The sequence below is a fragment of the Morone saxatilis genome, unplaced genomic scaffold (genome assembly GCF_004916995.1).
Source record: "Morone saxatilis isolate NCDOM2014 unplaced genomic scaffold, NCSU_SB_2.0 Contig22, whole genome shotgun sequence".
NCBI classification, from domain to species: domain Eukaryota; kingdom Metazoa; phylum Chordata; class Actinopteri; family Moronidae; genus Morone; species Morone saxatilis.
This window is the reverse complement of record NW_023339785.1, coordinates 20598974-20615182: the sequence shown is the minus strand read 5'-3', so window position 1 is coordinate 20615182 and position 16209 is coordinate 20598974. Positions and strand designations below refer to the sequence as shown.

Below are 16209 nucleotides of genomic sequence, written 5' to 3'. Positions count from 1 at the left end.
ACCTGTTCACTCAATCTCTGCACTGTGAAATAGCACATTGCACTATATTGATGTTGTGTATGCATGAGTTTAAGTGGAGAGCTGCGCATGTTTACGTGAATCCATACAAGTGTGTGTGATTTCACACCTGTATTAAAACGCCTCCCTCAGAGAGTCAGACACCCCCTCTCTGTAATCTGACTCAAACACAGACAATCATTTTTTGCACATTTCCAAAACCTAGTTTTTACCCTTGTGTGTATCTATATATATACTATACCACTAGGTATATATATGAGTAGTGCTCCCTAGTTTGTAGTTATACCATATATATGTTCTTAATATATTATATGTTGTATGTATATATGTTGTATGTATATCTGGAGTTGTAACGAAGTAAGTAATTTCCCCCTGGGATTATTAAAGTATTTCTGATTCTGATTCTGAAAACAGTCACAAGTATGAACTGATTATGCTGCCATTAAACACTGCTCTGTATCTATGACATGCACATCTATGAACTGCAGTACTGTAGTACAAGTGCTGTTTTCAATGGCTCTTATTTTCCCCAATCAAAGGCTTATCATCAATCAATACAAGATAGCACCATAAACGAGGACGGGCGTGTATTTCTGGTAGATCTTTGGTAAGCAGAAATAATTCATGCTTCTTGTAATTAATTATTCATTAAAGCCCCACAGAACAGACAGTGGCTTAGTAATTAAGTCTGAATCAGACACTGTGGCTCATCTAATTATCAACCACTATAAGTTTGTTAACATATTAACCCGCATTAATTAATTATTGATAGCTGCCTTTGTTTTAGCTGTTAGTTCCCGACTACACATGTATGGCAAGGCGAGACATTGCGAGCATGCAGAGAACTGGGGGACATTTTGCAATAGTTGCATGCTAATTTTTGCGAATAAACTTTTTTTTTTGTGTGAAAATATGCGACTTGGCAGTAATTGCCTTGTTTGATAGCAAAAAAGAGATCCAAAGCAATCACAGAGGCAGCAGACAAACTCAATTATAAAAGCAATTGAAATGCTTTGGACTAGAAAGCTCCATGAAAGGCTGAGGGGTTTGGATCAGTGCGGAGCGTCTGCAGATTATGTCGCACTGTTTAGAACATCAAACAAGCACAAGGAGGTCTATCAATAGAGGCTCTTTTACCAAACATACCATCACAACAATGAGCCAGTAAGGCTCTGCAATGGTAGAAAGAGGAAATGAGATCAGATGGGAGGAAACAAATGTTTTCATGACTAAAAAAGTGGAAATGAGGCACTAAACTACTATAGATATGCGCAGCTGCCACCCAAACAAAGTTTCCCACATACAGAAGACATCACATACAGAAGACATCACAGTAACTGAGCCAGAGGCAGCTCCAGTACAGTCTTTATCACAGCTAGTTGGGTTTGCAGCCATTTTAGATTTTCCTTCCACATTTTTCAAAAGAACTATCTGAGTACGTCTTGGGAGGGATGTCTGGCCACTGGTCTCTTGAAGAACTGCAGGTGATAATGGTACCCAGGTGCAAACATTTACTGGCTCTGTTGTCCCATCCCTATAACAGCAGCTGACCCCCCCTCTGCCCCCTCTCTCACACAGACAGGTTCAATTGGACTGCCAAGCTGAACTGTGCCTGCCACCATCACTCTACTTATTCATCTTTCTGTCAGTGTGTTTAAAGAATCAAGGTGAAACAACCTGCATGGGCAGGAGTTCACTATCTCTCCCCTCATCAGAGCCCCCTCCACCCCCCCAGTCAAGACAAACGCTTCCATCTGTATGTGCTCGTGTGTGTTGGGCATTCACCTCGAGTAAATGCAATTTATTCCTCCACAGTGGCAAAGCTCCACTCCTCCTGTCAGCCTGCCAGGCTCCCAGTGGAGGTTGACAGGCCAGCTGCCAGCAATGGCCATCTCGACCAGTTAAAGGGACACACGTGTCACATTTCCCATGATCATGCTGATGTTGTCAACCTGACATACCTTTAACAAGACACCCATAACTAACTCTATGTCCCTTCACTGGGAGAAGCAGACTAGGTCCAGGGACCCAGAGGTTGTCAATCAAAATCAAGCATGCACAAGCACACTGACTCACACAAACGTTGCACCTTTGATGCACAGGCTCAGCCTTTGGCCTTAAGCCTGCATCTCTTATTGACTCAGGGCTTCATTACACACACAGTGAGCTTCAGTAATCTCTCTGAAGCTACCCTACAGACTCTGACTACAAACAAGGTAGCTGTCAGTCTGTATAGTGTTCTACCTAATACATTACTTGAGTAGCAGGCGTTTTACAGGTAGAGCCTCATTTTAAGTCAGCATAAATTTGCCTCTACTAAGCCCATTGACGCTATTTTCTTTGGTCCTTAGCAAATCTTGGCAGTAGGCTGACTATTTCCTCTCAGAATATCTATGAGTCCTCCTCTGACCCATGGTGATTAGGGTGCAGACTAGTTACTTTCTGAGATGGATCTCTTACTGGTGAATAAAAAAGTTCCAGCCACATGACATTGCATGACATTGGGTTCAATGCAATGATCCATCTAGCATTCAGCCAAAGTTAATCTCATGTTTTAATGTATCAAGAAACATTCTAAAAGTTTTTTGGTTCAAACTACATTTGCCAGTGTAAACATAGTCTGGTCACCTATGTATTTGTCTGCCATTTTGACGGAAAAAAAAACTGCTTATCGTAACCATATGCAACAGGTAGAACAGGTCCTCCAAATTGCTGAGTCCAGTCATGATCAAAATATCCGAAAAGTTTCAAAGTACCTATTACTGTCACATTTCAACCAATTCCAAGTGCCACCATCTCGCCATTTTTAGCAATGTTAGACAGTAAAATTAGCTACTATTTTGACTTTTGTTGAAGACACTTTTGGTGTTTGACAGCTGAGTCTTCATTCAGTTTGGAAGGAGCTGCCTTACTATATTTGAAACCATCTTCATTTGAAAAATGCTTTAATTTGTACAAATGCTTAAATTACTTATGTCTACATTTCCAGACAAGCAGCCCCCTGTGTGAACTTGTCATCTTATATGAGACCCTCTATGTGGACATAGAAAATTGATATTTTTTAACATTTTCATTCATCAATTCATTCATTTCATTTCATTGTTGTGGGCCTAAAGTGATTCTTACATTCTCCAAATGTAAAGATTGTTTAGCCATTCCACAACAAATAATTTTAAAAAAGCTTAAACATTTAATCAACTAAAATAAGCCCCATACTTTGCGTCCTGACCTGCCACCTTTTTTCCTCTATATTTACCGAACTTCAATAACGGTGGCTACACTAGTCTTGAGTCTTCCTAGCTAAGCTAGCTATGTATTCCAAATTCAAAAAAGAAGAATATAGTGCATGGACAGATTTGTTTGCATTCACCACCAACACTACTGGCTTATACCGGTATGCTTGATCTGCGGAGAGAAATAATTAGCATCACCAAATGTGTTTTGGGGGTTATTTTTTGGAAAAAAACGGCTCTTGCGATTGTAAAAGTTGCTGACCCCTGCACTAGAGTACTGTATGTATAGAATTTCACATCACATGTTCAAGACCATGGGTCAAATTCTCAACGAAAGCATTCACTCTAAAGTAAGAGTGTGCAGTATGCATTATTTAACAAAACCTTCTCATGTGTAACAAAACAATGCAATACAGTTGAATAAGCTATAGGCTACAGGAATAGGATATAAAATCAGCACATCGACCACATCTTTGCAATTCTGTCTCCAATCATGTAAAAATTGCCCACTGGCTGGACAAGTCCTCAATGCACCTGTGTGCTTTGCTTGATGCTTTTTTGCTTGGCCCTCCGGATTTGCCCCTGGTAGCTGTATTTTCATCATTAGTTTTGGGAGAATCGAGTCTCTGGCAGAACTTCTTATTGTGGCTGCTCAGTGATGCATGTCTGTTGCACAAACCATTGCCGATCTTCTAATTATCATGGATGCTGCAGTGAGAAAACAAGCTGTGGTAGAAATAGCATGACCCAATGGCGTATCTCTAATTTGCATTATCATAGAGTATGCTGCTGTTTGCCTTGCTGTGTGATTAATTCATGTGTGTATCATTAATGCAGGAATGTCCAGGGGCAAAGACAAAAGCTCGGTCAATGTGAAATGAAACACAGGAGCAGGCTGTTAAAAATTGCGCACACATATGCACACGCTCACACACAAACCGAATCTTAGAGCTAAAAACACTGTGTGACTTATCTGATGCCCTTGTTTTGAGAAGTAGTGCTCTGTTTAAACCAACAGAAACAATGATAGTTGACCCTCTGAGAGGGAAGGCAGCCACAGGGCCAGTTTAATATGCAGATGAGGTGTGGGACCGCTTCATGCTGCAGGATTTGGACGCAAATCACTGAGTTCTCCCTTTCTCTTTATCCATTTCATTCACTCTTTTGTTCTCTCTTTCCCCCCATTCTCTATTTTTCTCTATTAATTTCTTATTATTTTTTTATTCTCTGTTGCGCTCACTTTCTCCTTTCACTCTCTTTCTCTCTCGGTTCTGAGCTCCATCTTTTTCTCTATCAATTTAATCCGCTCCCCCTCTCCCTCTCTCTTTCTCTATTTTGTGAGGCGCAACAATCACTCTGCACTAAATGCTATGGGAGCCAGAGGTAGAATAACAATGGCATATTCATTCCAAAGTTATAACACAGAGCAGCTGGTATAGAGGCTACACAGCCCTAGGAGATCTTCTAACTTCACTGCTGCAGTCAGAAAATACAGTTTGGGAAGTGGCAGATTCTGGGAAAGTGAAATGCAGGCTGCAGTGATTAGAGCTGTGCATTTAAGGGACACCACCACTCATATGACTCCACTGCTGGCAGAGAAGCAGGGGACCGGTGTTTGCTGAGTTAATGGTTTGAGTATGGGCTTGCTGACAGCATCGAATGCTTGATTCACACTGATGAAACAAACCGGGAAACGCTCCTATGCACATTGCTACGTTTTCAGCCATTTCTGTAAATGAGGCTGGCGCCCAATGTGTGAAGATATTCATTCGCCTAAGCTGCTTATATATCAACCACCAGCCAAGACAGATACTGTACGGCATGAAGCCTGGCTGGTCCTGGTCTGAGGTTGGTGGCCAAGCAGCAATGTGCCATGTGAAGCATATTTACCCCTGGCTGTGGCTTTTTTAAAACTCCCTAGCTGTTCAACATGCTAATAACCACGACCGGTTTAAACCCCACCGCCTCATTCGGCACCCCAGCCCCTGCTATCTCAACTCCGATGGCATGCCTCGCAGCTGTGGGGCTGAGTGAGCTGGGGACAAATGTGTTTGTCTGTGTGGGGAATAGAGAGAGAAATTGAGAAAGACTGAAAGAAAGCAGAAGAGGAGAGAAAAGAAAAAGGGGAGAGAGAGAGAGAGGGAGGCCAACGAGGCAAGAGGGAGAAATGTGGTGGCAGCATGTCAGCTTCTGATAAGGGCATTAGTCTGCCCCCTGTGGGTCGGAGTGAGAGACTGACACTGCAAGTGCTCAAACACACATGCACACACATCTCTCTCTGTGGATATCAGCTTTGCTGTCTGGGACTAGTCAACAAATAAAAGATAAGACCTGTGCATGGCAAACATCAACAACCAAACTCTCAATCACTAGAGTCACTCTTGGAACTCCTCTGTCCAAACCTACACATAAAACACAGACGGTTATTTTTACATACAAAGAACTATTATTCACTAAATGTATACAAAAAAGTACCCGTTCATGTTGTCAACAGAGGGAGCCCAGAGATGCGAGCCAAGGCTGTTGGTTCCTGTGGGACCGACGCCTCTTTCATGTCAGACATGGAATCCATCCTAAATGGAGCAAGGCCTTTTATTTACTGAGCTAATTGACTGCAGAGATGCATGTGGAGCCAACTCTAAACAATGCCCCAGATCCTGTATTCATAAGTGAGTGTTTGAAGGACACAAATAATCCCTGCAGCTTACGTTATGGAGAGACTATAAACTTGGGCAACAGCAGTGTGCTCAATAGTGCTGCAACAATGTTGGCTAAATTAAAATTATGGATTACTATTTAACAACTGTTTGCCATGTTGTAACAATATTATGTGTCACAGCAGGCCTACTGCAGCTATGTCAACACCAGGGCATGAGAATGATTCATCGATGAGACAGGGGGAGGGATAGAAAAAGAGGTGGAGGGAGTGGAGAAAATGAGGGAAGGCTCTAATTTGGAGCCAGGAGCTCACCAGAGGACACAAGACAAGATCAATGCTGCAGAATCACACAGCCACAGCTTCAAAAAAGAAAAGGACAGATATTTCTCTGTGAAGTCTACCACTCATTACCATTGGTAAGAGGGTGTGGGGAGGAGGAAGAGTGTGGGCTGTGGCAGATGGATGACAGGGAACCATGGGGCTCCAGGCAGAAATCTCCAGAGCCTTTATAAGAGCTGGTTAGTCGGAGCACAATGGCCACAGAAGAGTCTGTGAAGTGCAGTGAGTCAAAGAGTATAAAATACCTGACCGTGCGTGAACATGAGGAGTCTTGGGACAGAATATTTTATTACTATATAAAGGCAGAGACACACCATGTTCTAAGGTACAGTATAAGGGCCACGTATACTGAGGATAACAGTCTTTAGATCATCTGTCAAATTGTAGCAGAAATCAGCTCCAATCTTGTTTCTCTCTTATCTTCTTCTTTCACCTTTCATCATCTTTTTCCTCTTCTATCTGTATGAACTTAAAAACTTAGGGGTAATAAAAATCAAAGTTTCGCTGTCAAATTTGAAACTACTTTGTATTTAGAACCAGTGACATTTGAAGCATGGTGACACTTCAACACTACATTTGTTTATTGTGCTCCATATCGACTGGCTGTCTGCCTCCAACATCAGACTGCATTGCACGCACAAGCTGAGTGTGACTGACAGAAGAGGCCATGTAGGACTGTGGGTGTAGGCTGAGTGACAGGCCTGTGGCTAAATCTCCTGTGCGACCTGGGGACTAAGAGTTGGCCAGGTGTGTGGGTGTGATTGGTGAGGGCAGTAAACAGATTATTTCTTCTTCCTGACAGCACTTGTTTTTTTTGTGCAAATGAAACCCCCACAAGCCTAATGTAGTCCTGTTATGCCCCGCCAAGACTATAGTATATATGATAGAATAGTACATATGATATTGACTATGTAATAGCCTGATTCCATAGATGCTTTGTGGTGGAAAAAAAGCATAATGATCTGCCATTTTAACCTCTGTAGTGTGATATGTGGGAAGACAGCCGACGCAGCATATCAGAAACCTCACAACACTTTAAAATATAAACAAGTATTTCTAGTTAAATCATTGTTAATAATAATTATTATTAGAAGAAAGGGTCCATACTGTCCTCTTCTTCTCACCCATGAACAAATCCAGGCTCATGTTCTGCAGTACAGAACTAATTAGCCAATCTATGGACACAATGATGATGTTGATGAATGATAGATAATGTGGTTCCCTCCTGCTCAATACTGTCAGTCCTTTCCTTTGTCCTTTTCTCTCACTCATATTCACGGTCATCATTGCAGGCTGCAGGCATATGTAACCAAGAACAAATACTTGAGATTGCAACACACATACAGGACAAGAATGTGTTTTTATTCTACTTTAACTGTGAAATCTATTCTGACTCATAATGTGCAAAATAGGAAGAAAATTGTGGATATGTATAGCACTAACTGGCCACATTATCACAACCATAAGATGGCAGCATTTAAAAAAACATTATGCATGCAAATAGTTTAATACTGTCATAATAATATATATATATATTATTAATTATATATTAAGTTGTTTTATTGTTGGAATCAATAGTTTTCAACTGCAAAAAATAAATAATACGGTAAATAATACAAAATAAAATATTAATAAATGATTATCAAAAGTATTACAGTATCTCTCAACATGAAAGCTATGTTGGTTTTATTGTCTTAGACAGTTGCGATTGTCCAAACTGTCACACTTAGATTTTACTATTACAGACTACTGCAATGGACAAGAAAAACCTCCCTCCCCTAACCACAGCCATCCTGTGGCTGTTAATGCCTTATTGATGACAGAAGTCAGAAGCGACCTGGACGACTTGTTCCAGCTAACAGATAGGGCAGAGAAAAGGAAGACATTTTTGTAGAATAGCAAGGGTAGACACATTGCTGGAATCCACTCCTGTTGGCTAGTAACTAAGGGTATAATGATTAACCAATTTAAATTGACATTTCGGGCTTAATGTCTGAAATATATGTGCATTAATTCAAGTAGCTCGAACTGGGGTAAAGCTAGGAGGGAATCAGAGATGAAACTGCATACTTCACTGTATTACAAAACTTAATACGACAGGCGTATTTGGCTTAAGTATAGCGTCTACAAGTGCCATTTTGTCCTAATAAGCCAAGGGAAGCCATGCTTACCCTATTACTCAGGCTATTATTGTGATTTTAATAAAAATATCAAATAATTTACCCATTTAAACATTTTTTACTCAAAATTGCTGCAAATTACAGAAACAGAAGTACATTGTATTGTGTACTGAGCTGCTGCTGTACAGACATTTATGCCTGTTAAAGGGAAGCCAGGTGAAGTTGGCAGGACTGTGTGGGTGTGTTTGAGTGACATCTCCCTGACTCACCCTTACATTCTTAATGCATAATGGTTTATGGAGTTTGGTGACCTCAAGTAATTCCCAGTATAGCTCCATCCACCTTCAAACTGATGCTACATCATATGGGGTGGTGTAATGGGAAAGATTCACATGCTTACAACTTGAGAGCAGTCATGTCAACTGACAAGTTTGTACTATATGATTGCAGATTTGGCTGTGTAAGAGTGAACTGACAACATAGGATTATATTCATTAAATTTGAGTTTTAATGATAGGCACGATATGAGGCATACGTGTTTGTTTTCATGCACATTATTAAGTGCCAAGTTAGATATATCAAAGCTTTCAGAAGATCTCAGCCCCCGGTAATTACAGTAACTCTGGTATGACATGAACACGGCATGGGCAAAGGTCTAATCAGGCAGAATAAGTGATAAGAGTAAGTAACACCCATGTTTAAGTGTGTGATTGTGTGTGATTGTGTGTGTGCGTGCTGTTTAGAAAAAATAGATTGTTCCATTTCCAGATCTTTACATATTGTAAGTTATGGACCACTATGCTAACACAATAGACCAGCGGTACTCAAACCCTCTTAGAGGTCCGCTTACCAAATTTCCACACATGTCCAGTAAGAATGCATTAAATGAGGATATTTAAGTTCCCAGAATGATTTACATGAAAAGCCTTTCTATATTAATAGGAGAAGTGACATTATATATGTGTAACCAAGTTCTTAAACTTGGGCACAAATGATGTGTTGGCCAGGTGGAGACACTGATGTAAGTGATCATTAGTGAGTCTGCTGCGGTAGGAGTTCTTCACTATACTCAGTGTTGAAAACTCTACTCACAGCAGTATGTCGAAGCAAATATAATGAGAATATGAAGGGCATCTTCAGCAGGGACCTTTTTTGTCCAGAAAGTGACAGGGTCACTTCCTTCAGAGACAGGTGTTCTTGGAGCTCAATCAAGTCAGTTTGCAGAGAGGATGTATTGACCCAAGAGGAACTGAATTCTCTGTGCTTCCATTGAGAATTCTGTGACATTTTCCTTGAACTTGTTTTCCCATGCTGAGGTACTCAAAGCGGATTTGTGAATTTTCATTCAGCTTTTCCAGGAACTCAGCATAGTTTCGATGGTGATTTTATCATCTTGTTTACACCAAAAGTTTTGGAAAGTGCAATTTGCCCTCCTCAAGTTTAAACACCTCCGACTTCCTCTGAAAAGTGTACACTGCAGACATGGGGTCACTCATTGCGTTGTTTTTGCCCTCAAGCTTGGTATTAAGGTCATGAGGTGGGATGATATATCTGCCACAAATGCAACTACTTCCAGATTCTGGGTTTTGCTTTTTTTATTTTTATTTTTGTTTTTTTACAAGAAACAGAGTTCTGAAACTCGAATGGTCCAAAAATGCTCCAGTACTCTTTGTTGGACCACTTGACATTTTTGTGAAGGAGAAAATCATCACTAATTGTACCTACCTATCAGAAATGTGTGCAGCATATGTTGCTGCAGTGCCAATGAAGCCTTCAAATTACACATCAATAAAGTATCTTTGTGGTTGTCATTGCTTCTGAGTGCATTTCACCTAGACTAGCACACAACTGTTTGGTGGATTATGCAGTGATATATCAGACCAGAGTGGTGAGATTTTAAGTGTTACAACGATCCCTTCTGTCTCTGTCATGGATGGACATCTATGTTGATTCATCCACGGCAAGTTAAATGAATTGTGCCTTTTTTTATGCCATCTCAAAGTTGCTGGAACAAATCTTCAGTATGAATATCGTTTGTCTTGCTGCAGAGAAATCTAAAGTGGTATCTGATTTCTCTTTCATTTCATCCTTTTTCTTTCCTTCTAGCACAGCCTCCATCACATCACTCATATACCCTTTTATTAATTCAGAGTCTGAAAAGGGCTTCTTGTGTTTGCCTAGAACCCATGCTAATCTCAGTGAAGCCTCCATTGCCTGCTCCTACTGTGTCATTATTCTACTGAAGGCTTGATATGATGACTTCCATTGGTTTCGTTTTGTGGTTCTTACCTCTGTGTTCTGGGGATATTTTTGTATAAAATGTGCATGTTTGGTGTCGTAGTGGCGTTTTACATTACCACTCTTCACTACATCCACTGTTTAATTGCAAATCAAGCATACTGGTCTTGTGCTTTCCTGGGTCAGAATGAACATATATTTCTCATTCCACCAGTTTTCAGAGTTTCACTTTTATGCATTGGCTAATTTGAACATGCAATTTGACATTTTTTGATCTGACAACAACCTTGCTGACTGTGGCGACTAGCGGGCGGCTGAATGAGGACAGGTGAAGTTACATGATAGTGATGAGTCACTCGAAAATGGCTGTGAAATTTTGCTCCCGGTCCAGAATAAATTGTCCGCCTCTGGAGTATGTATGAAATAGACCTTTTTATAAAAGGTCTATTTCATTTTGACTTGTTATAGTAAGAATAGCAGAAGTGCAGCTAATAACATTAATGATGGCCTCATTCCATTGAAGTGTCCCAGCAAATCATGACAGTGATCCAGCAGGTACAATAGCAGTGCCTTGAAACTGGAACACCTGAATGGACTGCTGCCATGACTATTAGTTCAATTGGTCACACCTGTGTTTTACCTGCCGTGACATAACAAAATAATTTCTGTGGAAAAGTTATAGTGGTGTTTTGGAGAATGAAACTGACAATTTCCCTTTACAAAATTATTTTCTTTAAAAGCAACTTTGACCAACAAAGATAAACTAAAATTGGATGAAAGGAAGAGTGGGAAATTACTGTTGCCTGGTTAAATCAATTTATATTTAAAAATGTTGATAGCTGTGTGGAGAAATGGGCACAAGCAGCATGAATCCATCAATCCATCCCAGCTGGCGTCAACAGTGCAGGCTGCTGGTGGGGATGTGTGGGTTTTTTTTGTGGCAGAACACAGTAGGGTCCTTGAACCAATTAAGCATTGTTTTAATGCCACAGCATATCTAAGTATTTGAGGGTTACAGTGAAAGTGCTATTTTATAAATTATATGAGAAACAAAGCTTCCAGTGATTGTCTCTTTAGTCAAAACAAAACATAGGAATCAGTCATAACATTAATACTTGTGTAGAGATTACGCTTCAGAAAATGATTATCCTATATGAACATTTTTGTTTTAAAAAAAGGGAAAAAAAGCACTATAATTTAGAAAATAAATCTAATCAGAGTAGAGTTGTACTGTAATTTTCCTTTTGTCTGATAAAATAGAACATTAGTGCGTTCACATTCACAGATATACGCCATTCAAAATGTGAGTCAGTCCACAATGAAAGAATATTTCTGAACAACTCAAGAATCGAATAGATTTCTAAAAAAAGCAGCCATGTGGAGAAATGACATGACACAGCAGGGATTTATAGATACTGAGGAAGCTATCGATATAGTACCAACTTGAGCTAATGGACAATATTGAAGGAAAAAATATGAAGAAATCCCCCCTCTACACAAATTAGAATGATGTTCAAAGCACACAATGTCTCAAAGATAGTGACGTTTTATGAGATTATTATAGTAGTTTCCGTGTGTGACGATTTCAGCACTGATTCTGAATGTATGAAATCGTGAGATGTGGTGAAATACATGTAGACTACCAGATTTGGTTTGTCATGAAATCATGGAATTAATAAATTATTAATAATGTCAGTGTAATGAGCTGCTTCAAAAACAAAATATTGACCTTCAGAAAACTAGTTAGATGTAGCAAATATTACTAAATACTGATCAGTGAGTCCTGACCACTAGCCTCTATATACTTATTAGCCTGGAGGGATGGTAAATGTAATTCATGCTCATGGCAACAGTGTGCAGTAAGTGTGAACTCAGATGTAATGTATATTCTCCTACCTCGAGGGTTATTGAGTGCAGCTTCAGTGGCCTTCCTGCCCTCGCCGCAGTGGCTCTGGTCAAAAGGTAGACACTGCTCCCCCGTCCCGGCCACTACCTCAAGGTTGCGAGATGGATCTTTCGGCTGCCCGAGGTTCCTCACCCGATACACTCTGCGACTGCTGGTGTCTGACACGTAAAGAACCTCCCCCATTGGATCCATGGCCAGGTAGTACTTATGAGCAGGGCTGGTGCTAGTGAGAGTGAGAGAAAGTATATGTTAATGGAGAATAAAGTTAGAAAGCAAAGTTGTATTTAAATTGGCATACTAACAGTGTTGCAAAGAGTTTTATGTTTGAGTGTTAGAAAAAGTTTCTATTTTTCTTACTTACTTACTCACCCAGTCAGACTAGCCTAATTTAGAAAATTATAATATTACTCGTTATTCACGATTAGACAACACCATCAGCTGAAGTAAATGCATTTAAAGGCAATCAGACCATTCCAATGAATAGCATTAGTCCAAGAGACTCCAGGAGTAAACTTGTGCCTGCGCCGCTACAAAAAGATTAATGTCTTCTAATTTAAATAGTAGATATGCCCACAGCCCACAGTGGCTGAATAGTACTTCTGTGAAATCTTATTCTTAGGAATTTTTCAGCAAGACTTAATGTTATTAATTTAAAGTGTTAAACCAGTGATTAATATGCTCCTTGTATGTTACTACTAGATAATCCCATGAAGCAAAGCCAACCCGAGCTAACCTCAACAAACCTTCAAAATACACATTTTCACTAATACATGAAAAAAACATTTGTCATATTCTCTGTCAGTAGGAAAAACAGTACAATCCGCCCCAAAACTATTGTAAATAATCCTTTAAACAAGGACCAGTAAACCTATTCAAGAGGAAAAAGGTGCCTCTGGACCCAGATACATGATAAGGCTTTCACTAAACATATAGCACATGTCTTTTACATTACTCTTAAATGCATAGAATAGAATGTATACTTCTTGAGGTAGATCCATTCACAGTCACAATGAAGTAACATGTAGACATTTTTTCTGTTCAAAATTGAATTTAAATAATATTATAATAATAATATATATAATAATAATATTAATGTCATAACTACTAAAAAAACACTTATATGTTTATATAAACATTTAATATCTTGTCAGTCCTTTCGGTTTTATTTGATAAGGAAATAAAGGAGACCTGATGTCAGTGCCTCTCGGGTCAGGGTTTATGCATTAAACTGAATAATGCTCACCTATTTTGCGGTACAAAAACAGCAGTATGCGAAGACCTACAGTTACTTACAATGATGCCAGGAAGATGTTTATTTGTGAGCAGATATTTTAGAGTGCTAGTCATATGTTCGTCTGCATAAATGTACCTACATGTCAGGCACAGATAAGGAACCTTATGTATAAATTTATCTGCAGACTGGATAAGATGGAGAGCAGCATAATTCATGCATCCATAAATCCTACCAAAAGCTGCACCCTCATACAATATTTCTCTGATATGATACCCTTGTTGCAAGAGTCTGTTGGTGTATTTTGAGAATGAGTTATGTTTATGCGTTGTATTTTATTTAAATATTCCTGTTTTTAATTGTATGTCTTCTGAATTATGGCTGTAAAATGTTGTCATTATTGTTTAATTTTGACTGCTATTAAACATGCTCCACAATAAACTGAGAGCAACAGGAAGACAGGAGAGACAATAACAGGGAGTGGGGATAATATGCAACAAAGGTCTCATACCAAAATGAAACCCAGAACATTCATATAGCTAAATTTGTCCTAAGCCAAATGAGCCTTGTGGACACATAATTGTCTATTGTTCTCATTGTTATTATTAGTTTGAGAAGTAATAGTGGACAAAGGACTGGAAGTTTATTTAGCGCAAAGGCTTACGGAATACAGTATGTTGTGTTGAGGAAAGAGCATAGAAATGTGAAATATGTACTGTTCTTACTGTTTTAATGAAACTGTCTTTTGTCCTCAAAGTAAGCCTCAGGCTTAGGTTAGCACATTATGACCATGACTTCATTTACCCTTATATTAACTCTGAGCCATATACTGTACTTTGTGTAGGAGGAGTGCTAACACTGTGGGCATGTAGCTGTACAGAGAATGCTTGAATTCCTTCTGTACATGTATTCTGGAGTTCAGCCATCACAGAAGGCCTTTGACACTGTTGTATTATTGAGAGTTGAACACAGTCTTTCTGTAAAATATGTGGGGTTGAAATAAAATTTAGCACTTTCAACATTGTAACCAACTGATTTCCAAGCAATTACTCTGTAGCATGAAATCCAATGTCAGAAGGGTCTGGTCAAAGGCTTCCTGCCAATTAAACTCAAAGACACTCTGTAAGTGTTTTTTTCCCCATAGAGATTCAATGAAAAAAAGTCTTGCAAGGAAAATTACAAAGTCAAGCAAAATATTTTTAATGTCATGCTCTTGCATATTTACGCTTTTTACGGACCTAAAAACCTTTCCTTGCAGGTTACTAATAGGTTTCTATTATTTCCTGTTTTCTTCGGACAGCAGTTGTTTGCTGTGAGACTATTCTGCCCCTACTAACCCTTACTCTCTAAAGAGAAAACTTCCTTCTGATATTAGCCTAAACCCTCTTGCAATCCAGAAAAAAAAACACTGTAACATAGGCAAGGGTGCTGTCAGTCATCTAGTCCATTAAGTGCATAACTGTTTACAGAGCTCTGCACTGAACTGCACATACATAATTTAAACTTGATCCTAAGAGAGTTGTTCACCGAGTTTCAAAATGTGCCATTGCTCCGCGCAGCATATCATATTTGTTGGTCCTCTTGAAGCCACAAGCCTTGCACAGTGCATATAACTGATTACAAATCACTTCACCTGTCTTTTTCTCAATTAGATGCTCGCAGCTCCTAATACATTTATCCATTGAAAGTGAAATGAACAACAATAACAACCATAGCACAAACAATCCCACTCTAGCCTCCCTTGTTCCCTCCACACATAATAACAAAACAATGATCAGAGTTGATAGGCACAGTGATCTGGCTGTTCCTGACTGTCTCTATGAATCGACCGTCTGGGCTCTCAGATAATATTGTAGAGGACTTCCTCCCCTATTTGCTTTACTCCTCGCTCAAACTCTTGCAGGAAAAGAATAGACAATGGTTTCACGGTGAGTACATCCCGTATTGTCTCCCCTCGGAACGCACCTTGTTTTGAAGCCCTCTTGGCTGATAGGCACTTTGCTGGGAAGAATGTAGAGTGAAAAGCTTTGAAAGCTGAATATGGATGAATAATTAATGTATTTCACTTGGGAGAACAATAGTATAGAATAAAAGAGAAACACTAACATGCTGCTAAGAGTAAAAAGCTGCTGCAGAGAAAAGGGAGGAAGCAGGAACTGAAGGAGAAACCTCCAGGGTGAAGAAAGGGTATCCAAAGTGCTTTCAGAAGAATCCAGTTGCTATCGGTGGTTCCCAACCTTTTTTTTTCTGATGTAACCCCACAGTTCTGTCAGATTAACTGAAGTGCCCCATCACTGACACCAGCTGTCATGATCCAAATGTGTTCCTATGAACCGATTTTAAACTGGATATTCATTATTCAGTATATATTATATTAAAATAACTATTGAAGATGTGTTATGTTTTATATCTGTCATATGACCAATGATTAGGGTCACGCTAACCGCAGTTTCTCCCTGCAGCCG

General features: G+C 39.5%; 1 protein-coding gene across 1 annotated transcript in view; it reads right to left on the bottom strand.

Moving 5' to 3' along the window:
* tenm1 (teneurin transmembrane protein 1) overlaps positions 1 to 16209 on the bottom strand; it is a 167505-nt gene that overhangs the window by 28958 nt on the left and 122338 nt on the right. Inside the window, exon 22 of the mRNA XM_035669788.1 lies at positions 12504 to 12736. Within this exon, the coding sequence (XP_035525681.1) occupies positions 12504 to 12736 (233 nt within the window). The remainder of the gene's footprint in view (positions 1 to 12503; positions 12737 to 16209) is intronic.